General features: G+C 37.4%; 2 protein-coding genes across 4 annotated transcripts in view; one reads left to right on the top strand and one right to left on the bottom strand.

Annotated features, from left to right (window-relative positions):
• Positions 1–4,772: 4,772 nt before the first annotated feature.
• rec114 (REC114 meiotic recombination protein) lies at positions 4,773–15,264 on the top strand. The gene is made up of 6 exons (XM_078162829.1): positions 4,773–4,850; positions 9,941–10,030; positions 13,065–13,148; positions 13,517–13,690; positions 14,796–14,873; positions 15,100–15,264. The coding sequence occupies exons 1-6, from the start codon at positions 4,773–4,775 to the stop codon at positions 15,262–15,264; spliced, it is 669 nt and encodes a 222-aa protein (XP_078018955.1).
• Positions 14,219–16,971, bottom strand: part of nptnb (neuroplastin b) — a 31,966-nt gene continuing 29,213 nt past the window's right edge. For all 3 annotated transcript variants that reach the window (XM_078161232.1, XM_033622008.2, XM_078161234.1), the window contains 2 exons: positions 16,826–16,899; positions 14,219–16,733 (listed from right to left, as the gene is read on the bottom strand). In XM_078161232.1, the coding sequence (XP_078017358.1) occupies positions 16,898–16,899 (2 nt within the window). In that variant the 3' untranslated portion in view covers positions 14,219–16,733; positions 16,826–16,897. The remainder of the gene's footprint in view (positions 16,734–16,825; positions 16,900–16,971) is intronic.

The raw sequence follows: 16,971 nt of genomic DNA, 5'->3' as shown, positions 1-16,971 counted from the left end.
CGTTTTGGCGAATTGTGAATATTCATGATGCTGATCTATTGGGTTGCCATAGGAGCGAGAACTGCAAATAAGCTCAGCCCACCTTGTTTAAAGGGGAATGCTCTTCCCATTCTTAAAACGCTCTTCTGCTCTCTTAAGTTAGGGCTACAGGTAGGCAATGCAAACCCATTGTTCAGCCCTGCTGTGGACTTCACTTGGAAAGACCAAGAAGCCTGTTTGCGATCCCTATTATCAGTCTGATCCGCTGCGTAATTTGCGCACACAAACACAGTCAAAGCCTGGGAGAGTCTATATTGTGGCAAACAAGCTTCTACACAGAACTGTTGGTATAAGACTGGCCTCTCAAGTGGCTATTAATATAAGTAAGTATAGGTTACATGCACACATTGCAATTTTATTTTATTTTATCATAATTTTACTTTATAATTTGTTGGCACAACACATTGCCCCTGCTGTTATAATAAATAAATATACTTTAGAAATTTTAAATAATTTCTTTTTGTCAAGGCTGACAAACAAAAAGCAATGAATAGTGTCATTAGAATACTAAAATTAAGACTTATGATCATATGAGTGAACTTTTTGTGCAAATATTTTGTTTATGTGTCCTTGTTATTCCAGATAATCTCATGGCTCAATTTCACAGCTCTGTAATACCAACAGTAATGAGGTATAATGGTCATTAACGCCCCTAACATTCTCCTCATATGAAAAAGGAAACACCTTCAGGTAGTTTACCTGACAGATTGCCTTAATTCCTTGTGTTTATGACATTAAATCACAACACCCAATGCAATGGTGTATTTTTGCATAAGGTCATTTTGGCCCCCCATTAAAATGATAATGAACTGAATTGAACTGAGTCCCAGGCACAATTACTGTACATATATTGTACCCAGTGAAAGCCTTTCCAGTTGTTTAATTTCAATTAATATATATATTATAAGTACCCCCATTCCAGAGCTTGATTAAGTAACCCACTTATTAGCTAGTTGCCATTCAAGGGTGAGAGAGCAAGGTACACATAAAACTACAGCTGGATTGCAACACACAGCTTAAAGCAATTAAAACCACAGCAGGTGCCTTTTAGAAGATGTGTTCAGGTACCTTGGTAACACTGAAGACACCAAGCTGGCATAAAGAAGCTTGTGGTCAGCAAAATCAGGTTGGCTTATATTAGCTTATTCCAGAAATTTCCATGGAAATTAAATTGCAGAAATGCCAAATATGTGTAAAACTCAGGAATCACACTGTTGTGGTATCAGCCTCAAAATTCCAATGGCAGGAGATACAGTGTGAAAGTGTCAAAGTGGAACACTATGGTGTTTGATTAAGGTCATACCAACCATCCAACACTTGGTGCTCAAATACTTCATATGTACTGTATTATCTAAGAAGATTTTGAAGACACAGGATCATACAATTTTGACAGAGATGTTAAGGGATAATGCTAAGGGTACCTTGAGTGATCACTAATTCATTTTTTATTTAGTTTTTTGTGAAATTCTTTGAGGGACATCATCTCTTTTCTTACTGTCTTCTGTTTTATGTCCTACCTCTGCTGTGCCTCTCTGGTTGGACAAGTTAACAGCTGAATCTGAGAAGAAAAAAATCACATGAGGAGATCAGACAGGATGCAACAACATTGTCCAGGCGGACATATCTGCTGGTAGTAACTTGTTGGAGATATATATTTATAATAATAATACCAACAACAACAACAAGATTGTTAACAATATTAGTAAAAACAGTAATAATAGTAAGAAAGTGTATTTATACAGCTCTTTTCAAAACCAAATTACAATACTTTGGTTGAACCGGGATCAAAACTTTAATGAAATACAATCAGACAATTACAACAATGCAACAACAATAAATGGAAATCAAAAAATTTAAAATATAAGATATAGACACTGGTGTATATGTCAGATGGAAAGGTAGCAAAAATTGCAGAAATGAAATGCCAAATTGAGTTAGAGGTTAATGTAAGTGACAGTGTCACCTTCACGTAGTTTGTTCATATGATTAAACTGGACTTGTGTGCTTTTTATTAAATGTATTCATATTTGTACATTTAAGACTTTTCATTCACAACTAGCCTACATTAGAGTCGCAGAGCAACACATCTGCAGTTCTCAAACATTAAGTCACAATAAACTCTGAAAAGCTACAGGTTGTTTGACAGAACTTAACACTCAAAGTTATCTCTATCAAGTTAGAAACAAACAAACAAAAATATACAGTTGTTTACCCAAGTTCTAAAAACCACACAAAAATGGTAGCTGGTTGCTTGTTTTGTACAAACGCAAGAAAATCTTTGATGTATAATATATAAAAAAGACAAAATGAACCTGGTAGTCTACAAAAAAAAACAAAATACTAAAATAAGGTGATGCGTCATACAAGGTGATCTCTATATGTCTACTGTAAGGGGAACAAACTGGGACTAGTTACCATCGAGGTGGTATGGCCATATATGCCTGAGTCACAACAGGTCATTTTTATTTATGGAAGCAAAAGAAGAGAACCCCCCAGCGGTAACCATTGTCATCCCTATTAGTGTTGTCAAAAATATATATTGATACATATTGATTCTAAAAATTATATAAAACGTTCATTTCCACATATCAATACACCGATATCAGTGGCACTTCCTCACTCTCTCTTATTGTATAGTTATTCTGCTGTTCTGTGCTGCTAACCACAAAACTTATTGTCATATTATAGCCTTGTTTTATTTATCTTTTAATAAAATGTTTAAATGGTATGACATCCATGTCCAATTTTTCTTGTGGTATCAAAAATGGTATCAAATCAAATCTTGGTATTTTTCAAGGTATTGTATCAAAGTTAGAAATTCCAGTATGGTGACAACACGTGGTGCTGTCATGTGTTCCACAGGTAGCAGGTCACATGCTGAGACATGAGGCAGCTCTATTTTCTAAAAACTCCAATGTGATGCTGTGGAAAGCTCAAAAGCTCAAGAAACTAGTGATTAGGCCTTTTGTTACAAAGCTATGAGATGTTTCAAAACTGCTCCTGCATTACCAAATTGTCTTACCACTGTTACATATTATACTGTAAACATATATATATATATATACACTATATATTTATATAGTGAGTGCAAGTTTATGTCCGCAATAACTAGCTTGTACTGTTAAATGTATTTCAAGAGGCTGCATGTGCATTCTTTCCCACATAAAACTACTTCTGTATAAAAAGTCAAAGGGCTACATATTGAATTATGAATAGAATATGTTTTTGTTTTTGGTAGCAGTTTGTTGACAGTACTTTATTCTATTTCTTTCCGAGAGTAATTCACCCTTTGCTAAGGCCCACCCCTCTTAGTTACTGTTGCTAAGTCCGACAAACTTTCGGTTTCAGAGCTAGACTGGCATGGCGCTCCCACTGTCGCTAACTGCAATAACTGGAGAAATACTCTCACATTTTTGGTAAAACAAAAAAGCATTTGCATTTGAAGGATATATTCAGGATGTCAGACTGACACAGCAACAAAATCAAGGTAACAAAATAAAGATTGAAGCTAAAGCCTACAGATCACAATGTAAAAGTGAACCACCACATCACTGCTGATCGCCACAGAAGACAATAAATATAAAGGGAAACTTTGCTGATATTGAACCAGCTGTGTGGCATCACAGTGTGTGCAGATGAACAGTGTTTAGCTTCACCCCCATGCCGCTCCCACCACCCAGACTGGCAGCTGTACTGTCGGGGGCTGCAGAAGAAGTCAAACAATGTTCATCTGCGCACAATGCGTTGACACACAGCTGGTTCAATATCAGCAAAGTTTCCCTGCTTCCCTTCACTGGTTCCTGTACAGAAGGGTTGGGCTTTTTTTCACTGTTATAATCATTAAAAAACAAAAGCAGCATGTGCATACATTCAGTAGGCTATATCTTCGGTAGCTAGCTAGCTTAGCTAACCCTACACTTTTCTAGGTGGCATTCTCTTCTGCAAATTCTGATTTAATTCATTTCCGCTATGTCTCGTGAAATTCTTGTGGTTTTATTTCTCATATCAATGGTACCTTTGACAACAGGAACAATCCCTTTTTGTTCTGGTTACATGTTCAACACACACTTTGCTGAAGACAAACATTTAGCTGAGACTGGTTGCACTGTCATTACAGACAGTGCAACAGGTACCAGAGCTCCGCAAAGACAATTTAGAAAATGCTGAGTTAACATTAGTTAAATATTTGTTAAAAAATAAATCAGTATTCGTCAAACTGAAGGTAAATTACTTTTGAAAAGAACCAGCGTTGGCAGTTAGCCACCAAGAGTAGCCACTGGGACTAACCACAGTGTATGTAATGGGACTAACTAGCTTACTGCTATTTCCACTGTCTCGCTGGAAGTCACACACATAATCATTTCTACAGTAGTGCTCTCAGGAATAAGGTGGATATAACTTACCAAGCTATCTTCTTGTCTTTATTTAGCAAAGAAAAAAACAAATGTCAGCCCCGTGAATTATTAAATTACAGCGCACAGATATGCAGTCTCTCTGTCTGTCAATCTATCCACTGTTATATTCATAATCCATCAATCTATTGCTATATAAAGAATTTAGTATTATTATTGATTTTGTATTATTGATTTTTTATGGATTTTCTGGGTCAAACTGACGCGTGCTCGCGCCGCGCGCCAACACGTAACCAGACCCGCCCACTGACGGTGTTTGTTAGCAAGGTGCTGTTGTTACATTAGCTGGAAAAAATATCCACAGAGAACTTGTCTCCTAAAATGGACACAAGTCAGTCATGGAAATTAAAACGCTATGGACGTTACGCTCCTGGCTCTACAAGCGGAAAACCGTGGAAGGTAACGAAAGTTTACCGAAAATGTATTGAATTTATTGAACTAACTTTAGCTAGGTAAGGGCTAGTTAGCTAGTTTAACGTCGCCTAAGCTAACGTTAGCATGTTGTTGCAGAGTCTGACATTAGCTTCCCTTAGTCCCGTTTAACTATAGTTCAGCAGCTACTCTGCATTTGATTATTATAAGTTACTGTGTGCATACATATGAATTTAAGCTCATATAGCTGTCATTGTTACGGTTAAAAAGTTTTTACCAAAGAGGTAACTTACCTTCTGCAGGATACCCGCCCCAGTTTGTGTCTCAGTGACATATGGTTACACCCCAGTTTCAGAGCTGAGTTTTGTTTTATTGTTTTCCTTAAATCATGGTGTCATTACAAAGCTTAATGTGACACACCTTGTGTTCTGCAGAAGTTTACTGTTAAATGTGCATCTACGTATGTAGTTCCTGTTGATGTAATGATGATTTTTATTGATCTTGTCTTGTATTCCCTAATGCATAGACACTGTAAACGCTGCAAGCATGATATGTAAGACTTGCTGGTGAAGTCCACCAAAGACTGAAATGAATTTTATCAATAACAATCAGTAAATTTGTTTTAAACATAACCACAGTCAGACAGCATCAATTTTAAAGAAGCCTCCAATTGTAATACAATGTAGGGATGCACAATAATGTCGGTACATTATTGGTATTGGCAGATATTGGCTTTAAAGGCGCTGTATGTAAGAATGTGGCCAAAACGGTTACTGCACTCAAATTCAAAATACTGCCGCGAGTCTTGTCCACCCCCCCTACAGATTCGCGGTTGCTGGACAGCGGCACGCTGGAGACTGATTTGTTTGCCCACAGGCGGCTGCCGTGACGGGGCCGCGTCGCCGCGTCCTTGATCTTCGGTTTTCCGTGGGACCGTTCGAGCAAGTCCGGCTTCTCTGCTGCTAACGCTGCTGCCAGGATACAGCTGAGGAGGAGCTGGCTGCTAATGCTATGTACCGGGACACTGCTAACGCTGCTTGCTGTGCTGCTGTAGCTCAGTCGTAACTGTAACTGGTGCTGAGACTCTACTGACTGCGTGACTGGTAGACGGCGGTGGGTGGCGCAACAGGCCAAAACACAAATTCAAAACATAAACTTGATTTGCGGACTGTAAAAATGTCTTTTAAATGCGAATATTCTGGCTGTACTATTGTTGTCGGTGAGATCAGTATGTTATATGAACATTATTCCTTAGTCTCTGTGACATATTAGGATGATTTTACGACTGTTTGCTTTAGATTACTTACATATACGTAGCTCCTTTAAAATAAACTGTGAGAATTGTCCAACATGCTTTTTTCTTATTTTGCACAATGAATAGATATTACATTCATTAAAAAGCATTGTATTTCGTGTCTCCATCTGTTGGTGAGCCATCACAGTAAGAGTATGCATGCATAATATGATGTTAATTCCACTACAGAGGAGACTTGATGTTCACTAAAATAGGTTGGGAAAAAGTGGATATATCGATTGATATATTGGGTTTGCTACCCCAGATAATGTCTGGTTAGGTACAAAAGTGAACAACATTGACTGATGTAGGATGTTGACACATAGATGTACATGTTGCAATTTTAAATAGTCTATTAGTTAAGGAGTAACATGGGTATTTTTTAAGCCTGGACCCTGTTTACCCATGTTTTTAGGTCCAAGTTCCCAATTAAGACGTCATTTTAGAAAGCGGTCCAGTATTGAGTGAGAGCATTGCAGCTAGCAGCAGCAAAACAGGCCGCAATGTAAAAAACCCACACTTCATTCAAAGATGACTGAAAGTAAAACTAACAAAAACAGTCACAGTTCATCTTTCCTCCAACAATCACTTACTCTGGTTTGGTTGAAATAAATAAGTCACCCAGTGAGATGTGAAAATATGCTGGTTCCATACATGGTAAAATTATTATGTAAAGGAAGTCTGGTGAGTTTGCTGATAGCTAATTTGGGTCTGTTTCTGGTAAAACAAAATATCTTACCCTTTAACAAGAAGGTGTATCTGTGTAGGAATCCTTTCTATATGGTGTCAGACATTTAGAATAATCACCAGAGCATGTCAATTGCAACAACAAGCACTTTTAGTAAAGTGATGGTGCACAAATGACCTGAGTGGTTACATTACAAGCTATTTCGTGGCTGCCTGCTGCAATGGTCTCACTCAATACTGGACCAGTTTCAGAAATTGTTGTTCCCATTAGTCACCTAGACACAGAATCATGGGGAAATAGGGTCCAGGTTAAAAAATACAGATGTTAGTTAATGATTAAGTGTATAAAATAAAAAACACCACCCCCACCATATTGTTTGGGCTCAAATTGAAAATGCTTGTTCTGCCTGGGCAACAGATAAAAAACTTAAAGTAATTCAGTTAAATATGATGAAAATGAGAAAAGCAGCTTTTTCTTCATACAGCTTTCATTTGGAAAGCTGTAAAAAAAAAAAAAGATTTAGAGCCTTTCCACTTTATGTTGGAGAGAATTCATGTCGACTGATAAGACCTTTGTTTGAAGCAGTTCTGCAGTGATTCCCAGCCCTGTTTTAAATTCAGTTTTGGTACTCACATGGCGGTTGATACTATAACAAAAAACTCACATGCACTTCAAGACACAAAAACAGATCTCCAGAAATAGGCTAGATTGAAAATACAACAATAGCTTAATCAAAAATAATGTAAAAGGGATATTATCAGTAGCAGCACAGCCCTTTTTTACACAAGACATTTTTATTTGTCAAAGTAGAAAAAGCACAGGTGTAACTAACAAAGTTAAGGATCGCTCTGTTCTATTCAAGTGTCCCAATTTAGCAATGGCACTGTCACACTGTCATTGCTTAGTGTCCCATCAAGCAATGGCAGTGTGACAGTGACGCATGCACGAGGCACTAAAAAATCCAAAACAACCAAATGGAATTCAGCCATCATTGATTTTATTATTTAGGCTACATGTGCTTTTCCTGCTCTGACATGTCAAAATGTCTTACGAAAAGGCCTGCTGAAATGCTAAATGAGATACCTTCATGCCTTTTGGCTGTGGTCCAGGATAAGTGAGTAAGTTTTGATGGTCATTCTGTCATTATTTATGGTATTTTTGATGTCTAGACTTTAATAAAAAATGGTCTGGTTAATAATTTCTTGCTTGTGCAGCATCTCCTCTTGGTCAGACCACATGGAAAATTTCACGTTTCAAATAAAACTCGCTTATTGTACTGTAAGTTGCTCTGGATAAAAGCGTTAGCTTAATGAATGTAATGCAAAAGAATTTTTAGATGAACACATTCATAAATAAAATGTCACAATGAACAAACACATTGTAAATCTATGACCATGGCCTTAGGGTGCTTTCACACCTCTAATTAGGTTCATTTTGTCCAGACCAAGGGGAGAAAATAACACATTTATTGTCATATACATTGTCCGGTTCCTGTTCACACTGACTTTTTTTTTGGTTAACAAACAAAGGAGTAAACATGAAATTATATAAACTGACAGGTGACTCGTTAATAGGACACTTTTGGCAGTTGTCATTCTGCATCATCAGTGTGTCATCAAGCATATGTGAAAATGAAATCTCTGGTGACTGCCAGACATTTATGCAGCACTTTATTGCCTCTGATGTGTATATTTATGTTCTTTGGTTTCACAAAGAGCTCACAAAGAAATCATTTCATTAGTATTATTAGACTGTAAATCAGCGGTGTGTTATAAATAATGACTAACAGGTACAGACATGACAAAAAGGAGGCATCTTGTACAGTAATGATTCAAGGCTTATTACTGTGGGATCACTGTCACACGCTCTTTTAATGGACTTAATGAACTGACAAAGTACAGAGTCAGATACAAGCACGACAGATTTAACAGCTTTTGCCCTATTAATCAGGGAAAATACTCTAAAGGATGTGCTTATTTGTTACCATGGTTACAAACAATTTGCGTAAATAGATTACCAGTATATATAGCCATGGCCTTATAATACTTCTTAAACAGATTCTTAAACAGATTTCACAATCAGCAGATGGATTTATTAGTAGTTTAGCTTTTAAAATCATGCTAAAATCACATATCTGTTTGCTTTCACACCACAAACCAATCACACCAGATGTTAGCAGACAGAGACCTACCTTTTCAAATGTTGTGTGTTTGTTTGTGTGGCCCGCGTCAGGGTTTCAGCGACAGCTTTCTCACCTGCCCAAATGAACCGTACTAACCAGGCAAACAGACCTGAGTTCATTTTAACCGAGCCAAACAGGTAAGGTGTGAAAACACCTCAAGTGAGTGGTTATTGTTTTCATAGATAAAAGCAAGAGAGATAAGAGCAATAAAAAAATTTGGTGACCACTGTGTGGAAGCCTTGTGGAAGTCTGTATTGTCTGTTAATTTAACACATAATCAGTTGTCCTAATTTTTACAGCTGTCAATTTTTTCGTCACTTTGGTATTCACCTTCACTTGCCATCTATCTATGTTGTATTTCAGCCATGAGCTGGGAATATGGAAATTTGGGAATATTGTTGTGTGTTTGAACACATTTAGGAAATGTAACTTTAAGGATTGTGGTTCTGTTTTTCATTAACTGCATCTGACTCTAGAGGGCAAGCTGGAGCTGTATGTTTAGTCTGAAAACAGGAATGGATGGATGTGGAACCAAAATCTATCTACATTATACATTATTGTGTGTGATAACCTGAGAGAGAGTAGAACTGCAATAGTAGATGAGTTAGATGAGTCCAGATGAGTTTAGGTGCATTTACAGTCCGCCCATATGACTCAGCTATATTGTAGGGAGTAGTATACAGTTCAAGGCAATTTGTGAGTGTTGGATTACACATTTATCTGACTGATTTTATAATAAAACGTAGGTGTAATTATTCTAGACACTCATGATCTAATAGAACATATCAGAACAGACAGAACTGTATAGATAAATGCTCACATACTATTTCATTGGAAAATTCTATACATCCTTTTTTAACCAAATGCCTTATGAAATTTATAGATAACATGATCGGGGAATCTAATTAGTCACCATAACTTTGCACTGCCTAATATTCTCTTCTCTTCACCAGGTATTTGAGGCAAATGGCAATAAACCAGAAATCTTCCTCACCATTGTGGAATCTGGATACTTGCTGGTAGTGCAAGGACAGGAAAGCTTGGTAAGAAGACTGTGGTGAGATTTACTGTGTTTGTGTTTCATCGTTTTGGTTTCCATGCATTGTCTCTCATGATATGCACACAACACATGAAGGTAAGCCTTGTTTTCCAGGTCTTGGTACACTGTAGATTTAGATCCAGCCTTGTGAGTGTGCTTGTTGATGCTGAGAAAGCTGTTTGAAGTGTGACTCTTTCCCGTCATTGGATTCCCATATAATATGTGTTTATTAATTTAAAAGCTTGTGGCTTAAAATATCATGAGCATAGGTTATTGAAATGTTGACAAAAATGAACATATAGTCTCCTTAAAGATAAACTTAAGTCTGATGAATACAGAGAAATCCTTTTTAACTGGTGTAGCAGTTCTGTAGTGTACATCACTTCATTTTGATGTTCATATACAGACTCCTAGCTCATAAGAACTTCATATTTCATCTCTGGACTGCGGCAGGTGTCAGTGCATGAAACACTGTGTTGCAAAGGTGTTGCAGTGTACCTGTACTTGAAGCTCTGTAATTCAAAAAAACAGAAATTGTGGCCATAGGGAAAATTGGTTGAAATCATTTAAGGCTGCAGCTGCGATTGTCATGCTCTGACACTGGCAATCTGTAGAACGTCACGGTTGTTATTACTGGTTGTCCTCCCCCATATGGAGGGAACACTGCATATGAATTCTATTAATTATTAGTAATGCTGCTCCAAAATGACATTCCTGGATGGCTGCTCCGCCACTCTCTTCAAAGAGTCGGACTTTGGACATGCCTGACCTAAGCAGAAGCATTTTTCAATTACACCTTTCACAAAATGTCTAAAGAAAAACTGCACTATTCTCTTAGGAGATTTTCTGGCATCGACTGTGAATCTATACCAGAAATCTGCTTTCCAGATAAACAGCTTTTATGATACTGTAGAGCTTGACATTTCTGCTCAAATCTGATGACATTTGACCGGATAGATTTGGTTTGGTCACACCAAATGTACCTCAGAACTTTTTGGGCACAGGTTCAAAATCAGTTTAATTTTACTGTCAGAGAAATTATTAGGTTTAGCTCGCATACAGCAACACCCACTGCAGGCTTAGTTCAGATTTTGATATAAATATTTTATGTGGTAGTCAGGCTGGCTGTGAATATACATGCCTTAATTCAATTCTTATTTTGTATGCCTCACAAAACATAGACTTGACATTTACAGTCCCATTTGAACACTGGTTAGTTGCCAACCTTGGCACAGCAGAGTGACATGTACATCATAATTTCGCAAGCACTGTAGGCCAAAACCAGTTACAGACAATCAGGGTGGAAAATGTCCGCCACAGATAATGGTAAATACTGTGGGTTAAGACAACTTTTTTAACAGGTAACCCTTATTTATACTTGTGGTACTCTATAGAAGTCTGGGTAAGTATATCAAACAGTAAAAGTAGAACATACATCTGGGGCTTTCACCAGTTATTGTGGTCATTAGACATAAAAAGTTACTTCTTCCCGCAGACAACAGAAATTTGAGGGCTACTCAATGTCTCATTAATGGCGCTCTGGCAGGTAACACAGCTATCTTGCTGTGCCAGGGTGCTGAGGTGGACAGATACAGGTCATACTGCAGAGAGCTTTCACTGAGGATGATAGACTGGTCTATAAAAGACTGGTGCAGTGAATGCTCAGAAACATTCAGCACAGAGAGCTTAGGCTTAGCTAGGCTACATGATAGGGTCTGAAGGAGATTTTTGGAATTGTTAAACACAACTGAAATTTGCTGCATTTGAGAGAATCAATGGGTTCTAATAGAGCTACAGTGCTCTCTTAAAAATCTAGATACTCCTGACGCCAAAGGCATCACCCAACAAAGTAAAACAAGTCATCTGTAAATGCATATGTATCAGACATTTATTCACAAAGAGCATGCAACACATGGTGATGAAAGTGTTTCAGTGAACTGTCTGACCACTTTTAGGCACCAGAGATTCAGCAATCCTTGTCATAGTTTTTGGAACACTACTGGAGGTATGAAACACCATTCTTCCAAAAGTAATGCTCTCATTTCATGTTTTGATGGTCATGGTCATGGGCACTGTCTCATGTCCGGGTCTAAAATCTCCCATAGGTCTTGTCTGGTGACTGTGGAGGGGATTAAATGTGATTCAAATCATTTCCATACTCATGAAAGCATTTAGTGACCCCATGTGCCTTCTATGTGCAACCAGCATCTATGTGGAAACATCTACATTTTTTAGATGTCTACACACATTTATTCAGTTTTTTTCCTTTAACTAATTGCAAATTGTACAGTTATTCAGCCTAAGTTTGCATTTGAATGAAAATTCAAATCCAATAATGTGTTTCCCTAATTGGTTTGTAATAAATCATTTGAATATCCCACAGACACAACGTCTGTCTTAATTACATATTATGTTATTTACGTAATTACAATAATTTTTTCCCCAGCAATTGATTTTTTTGCACTGTAACCAGAGACACTTGAGTGAGCTTACTGTTACCAAATGGCTAAGCATGATAGTGCTATCATTTCAGAAGTGTTTATGCTGAACTTCAGATAGGGCACCTGCTCCCCAGTGCAGTGTCGTTGTTACAGGGAACCCTGGTTGATATGCCTACATTGTTTAAATGTAAGTCGAAACAAATGTATTTGTAAAGCACATTTGACATAATAGACTGATCACGGTATTAGGCTATTGTTGTATACATCTGCTTGTTTGATTCCCTGTGTGAAAAAGCTTATCATAAGCCTCAAAGCTGAAGCTCGGAGGTTATTGAGTAAATAGAGACCCCTGCAGACAGTTTAAGGTAACTATTTTTTCTCCAAAATATAAAACTTTATTTTGTCAGTTAAGTTCACCCTTTATTTATTTTTTATTTTTTTTGAGTGAACGAGTAGAAATCAGGCTGCTTTTACATGGGGTAGTACAAAAGAAGACAAATTTACGTTCTTAAAATCGATTTGGGTTAATGTAGTCTATGGATAAAACAGTTTTAGTCCTGGCTGCTGAAGACACTTTTTCTCACTTTTTTTCCTTAGGATACAGTCCCTTTGCTCTGTGGATCCAGTTCGCTGAAAGTACACCAGAAATCTGACGAACTGATGTTTCGACTTATTGTGAAGGTGAGTCTTTAGATGCATTGCAACCCCACAATGAGCAGTATTTTTTCAAGGTTTGTCCTAGTCCTTGTAAAGGACTGTAAAAATTTAAAAGGGAAAACTAAAAGTAATCTAGCTTTGAATTGAATTATTGTTATGCTGGTTATTCAGGTGCTATGATGAACGGCCTCTTGGCACTGAGATTATGACCCAGATAATTGGTGAAATCTGAGTTGCCTGAACATTAGATTTTGAAGTTTCCTTGTGTACATAACCCTTTTTAAACTTAAATGCTGATCTAACAGAAGCAACATGCAAACTACAGTGTGTGTTTTCTCTGACACAGTTTAAAGTGACAAATCCGATTTGAAAGTATTTGTGAATTTCTGCAGGGGGAGAGCCGCATGATGAGGATGCAGTTTGATGGAAGTAACAGGGCAGAGGCAATAAAGGAGTGTTCAAGAGCTGTAGAAAAACTGATGGAGCACATTCCTGTCACCGCTCAGGATGACGCCCCATTGCCCCCTAATCAGTCGCCCGCTGAGGTCCCTGCACCAGTGACACAGGTTGCTAACTTTACAATTTTGTCAATGTAATTTCTATATTGTGACCAGCACTGTCGTCCAGATCAGATGTTTGTACGTTTTTACAAATGTGTGGCCCATCGAAATCCGCCAAATAGGACTATTACATTCTGTAATGCAATTTGAAGCTGAGTTTGATTTGTGGCTGCACAGTATCAAAGAGCTTCTGCTTTTTGTTTTTGTTTGTTGATCTCCTATGTGACAGTTTATTGCACAGTATTTTGTAAATTTAAAAAAGTATTTAAAGTGCCATAATTGACTTTTTAATAGTCACTACTGATTGCTAAATCAACAGTATTGTGCTACAACGCTGTGGTCAGCTTCCTCAAACAGTTGCCGTATTATTCTCACTAGGTGGTGCTATTTACAATACCGTCTATTCTCAGAGCTACAGCAGGTGGACTGAGATAGAGAATGTACTGCACATGAAGTATCAGCCAGTCACAATACAATATATGGTGTGTAGAATACAGTATGTCCCACCCCAAACACACACGCACAGACAGGAAAGTAGAACAATAATATAATTGATTTATAAATACAAGCATCAGAGTGGCCTATCCTTTGAGCCACTGAAGAAATGCGTTCTTGATATTGCCGTTAACAGTCAAATTGTTGACCATGAAAACAAACATTTTTGTGCCAAAGCTAAAAACCACCAACAACAATAAGACATGCCATCAAAGCATTTAACCAGTTGAAGTTCACACTCTAGGAATGACATACTAGAGGAATGAAATTGATGGCGCTCTGTTACACCATTCTGCTTTATTACAGTAGTGACCTATATTTACTTCTCAGATTTAAAAACACTCAGAGCATTGGGTGTATTAGTGATCAGATTCTAAGTCAAACTTAGCTCCAGCCATCTGGCTCACAGCATTTAACATGAAGGACAGAGAAAGGAGTGGACTGTGGCATGAGTGTGACCTTTAGTGAACAGACACACTGAAGGAGTTCACAGTGAAGATGAAAGGGCTTTGAGGGGTGGGTATGTTTCAATTAGTAATGAAGCCATTGATTGGCCTCTTAACCCTGTGGAGTCGTGCTGTGCTCGTCAAATCTTTTTTCTTCTTTTGTGTGTCAGCAGACTTGGCAGGAAAAGGCTGGGAGAGCTGAGCCTGAGGTTGTCCAAGGATCATTGTCCATCGAGCACCTCGCTCAGGTAGTGATCGTTAGTTAAAAGTGAGAGCTAACAAAACTGAACATCCACCGTGCAATATATATATTGTAATTTTGTGTTAACTTTAACTGAGGAGCACTGAGGAGATTTAATGAGGTGCAGGGTGCTCAGTTTATTTACTTCCTTAAATTGTAAACACCAATATAAGCCTCTCAATTATTTGTTCTTCTTTTTAATTTCGCTTAAGTAATTATTGGCCCTTCCACAGCACTTCTTGGGAGAGACTGCTTTGACTCTGCCTCAAGTATATCGCCACAGTTTTTTGGAACAAGGGGACTTGGAGCCCATCCTGCGTGTTTGTCTGCTGGATCCCAGCTTTCCTGCATTTGTGGAGAAGGTGGAGGGGGAGCTGAGGAAACTGCTTCCAGAGTGAAGAATCTCAACAAGAGCTAAAGGCAGAAAGGTCAAGTCAGTGCAATGTGTTTTTTCATATACACTTTGTGTGGGCGGTGCCTGGTGGTGGTGGTGGTGGTGGTGGTGTTTCTTGCTGCGCTGCCGATGTTATTTGAAATGTTACACATTAGTTGTTATTGTATACGGCTTGAAGAGGATGCTCTGGATGGTGTTGGATTTAGGTGGTTAAAGGAAGAACTTGCAAAATAAAATAAAAAAATCTAGATTCATTTGTAATTTTTTTATTCAGAAAAAAAATATTGGTCTCACTCATATGTTTGATCGTGGCTATATACTCTGGTCCCTCAGTTTCCACCTTAACGCAGGCCCGTTTCCACCGCAACACACATGGATACATTGTATTGAAAGAGGAGTCATGCAGCTACAGCAGTGAATTTTGCTATGCCAGCTTCCAAGTGATCCCACAATATTAAAGCTTCACTGAGTAAAACAAACTGCCCTCCATATATCTATTTAAGAATACATATTGCATAGGATTATAGCCATGCTATACAGTTAAAGAGAGAAAAAATAAAATACAAAATAAAAATCAATCAATGAAATCGGGAAATATAAAAAAAATATTATTTTTTTTTTACAGATTTCCTATCATTTGAACACTCATACTTAAACATATACAAGACACCTAAGTTACTCTGGAAAGAAAAAAAACATAATACACTTATCATTTTTCTTTAGATAGTTAAACACACAGTAGTCATTTTCTATAATCACTCTCAGTTAAATTTGAATACTGCCAGTCACTGAAGCCCTTGCTTCACAATAAAAGTTCTGTTAAAAGTGGACTCATTGTCACAAAATCAAATATAGTTAAATGACCATGATATGCTGTACAAATTTTCAAGAATAAAACTAACTATATACTGTATATATATATATATATACATATATATATATATATATATATATGTATATATATATATATGTATATACATATACATGTATATATATATATATATATATATATATATATATATATATATATATATATTTATAATAAGGATGACTCCATAAAAAACATAGGTCATTTTAGATGCAAAAAACGCCACACGAGGGATAACAACAGAAAATGTCTATTCTGAGTATCCTATTGCGTAATTACCTTGCATGCATTGTACATGATATGTAATACAAAAAGGATCACCTCATCTGAGGATATGATAAAATGAATAAAGGAGACATCAACAGCACATTAAAAATGTGTACACCTTTGTGGTGGTTTTCGTCATTATTCGTCATCCTGAAATCTCCACGTAAGACTGAATAAGGCATGCTTAAGACAGCCATTATGTTCTTTTTGTTGCCAGTGTTATGCTGATATTGTTTCTCATAAAATGAGACAAGATATGCTTTTTTCAAAACTGCCCGGAGCTCTTTCCACCTCTGATACCTTCATGTAGTCAAAAAAATGCAGTTTAGCCATCTCATCTGTGAAGAGAAAATCAAGAGAAGGCGTGACTATGGATAATCCTCACAGTGAGTTCTATATTTAGCCCCCATCCCCTACAACAGTGTCTTACTTGAGTAAATTGCTTATTTTGTATTCCTCTGGCGAATGTTTTTGTCCTTGTGGTTGTTTGTTGAATTTGTTTTCCTGGGAAAAAAGAAGCTATGATTTAGTGACCTACAGGTAATGGCAATTCAAATTACAGCACCCAGCATTTCT

This window comes from Epinephelus lanceolatus, chromosome 2 (genome assembly GCF_041903045.1).
Source record: "Epinephelus lanceolatus isolate andai-2023 chromosome 2, ASM4190304v1, whole genome shotgun sequence".
Lineage (NCBI taxonomy): Eukaryota > Metazoa > Chordata > Actinopteri > Perciformes > Serranidae > Epinephelus > Epinephelus lanceolatus.
This window is presented reverse-complemented; position numbering and strand designations above follow the sequence as displayed.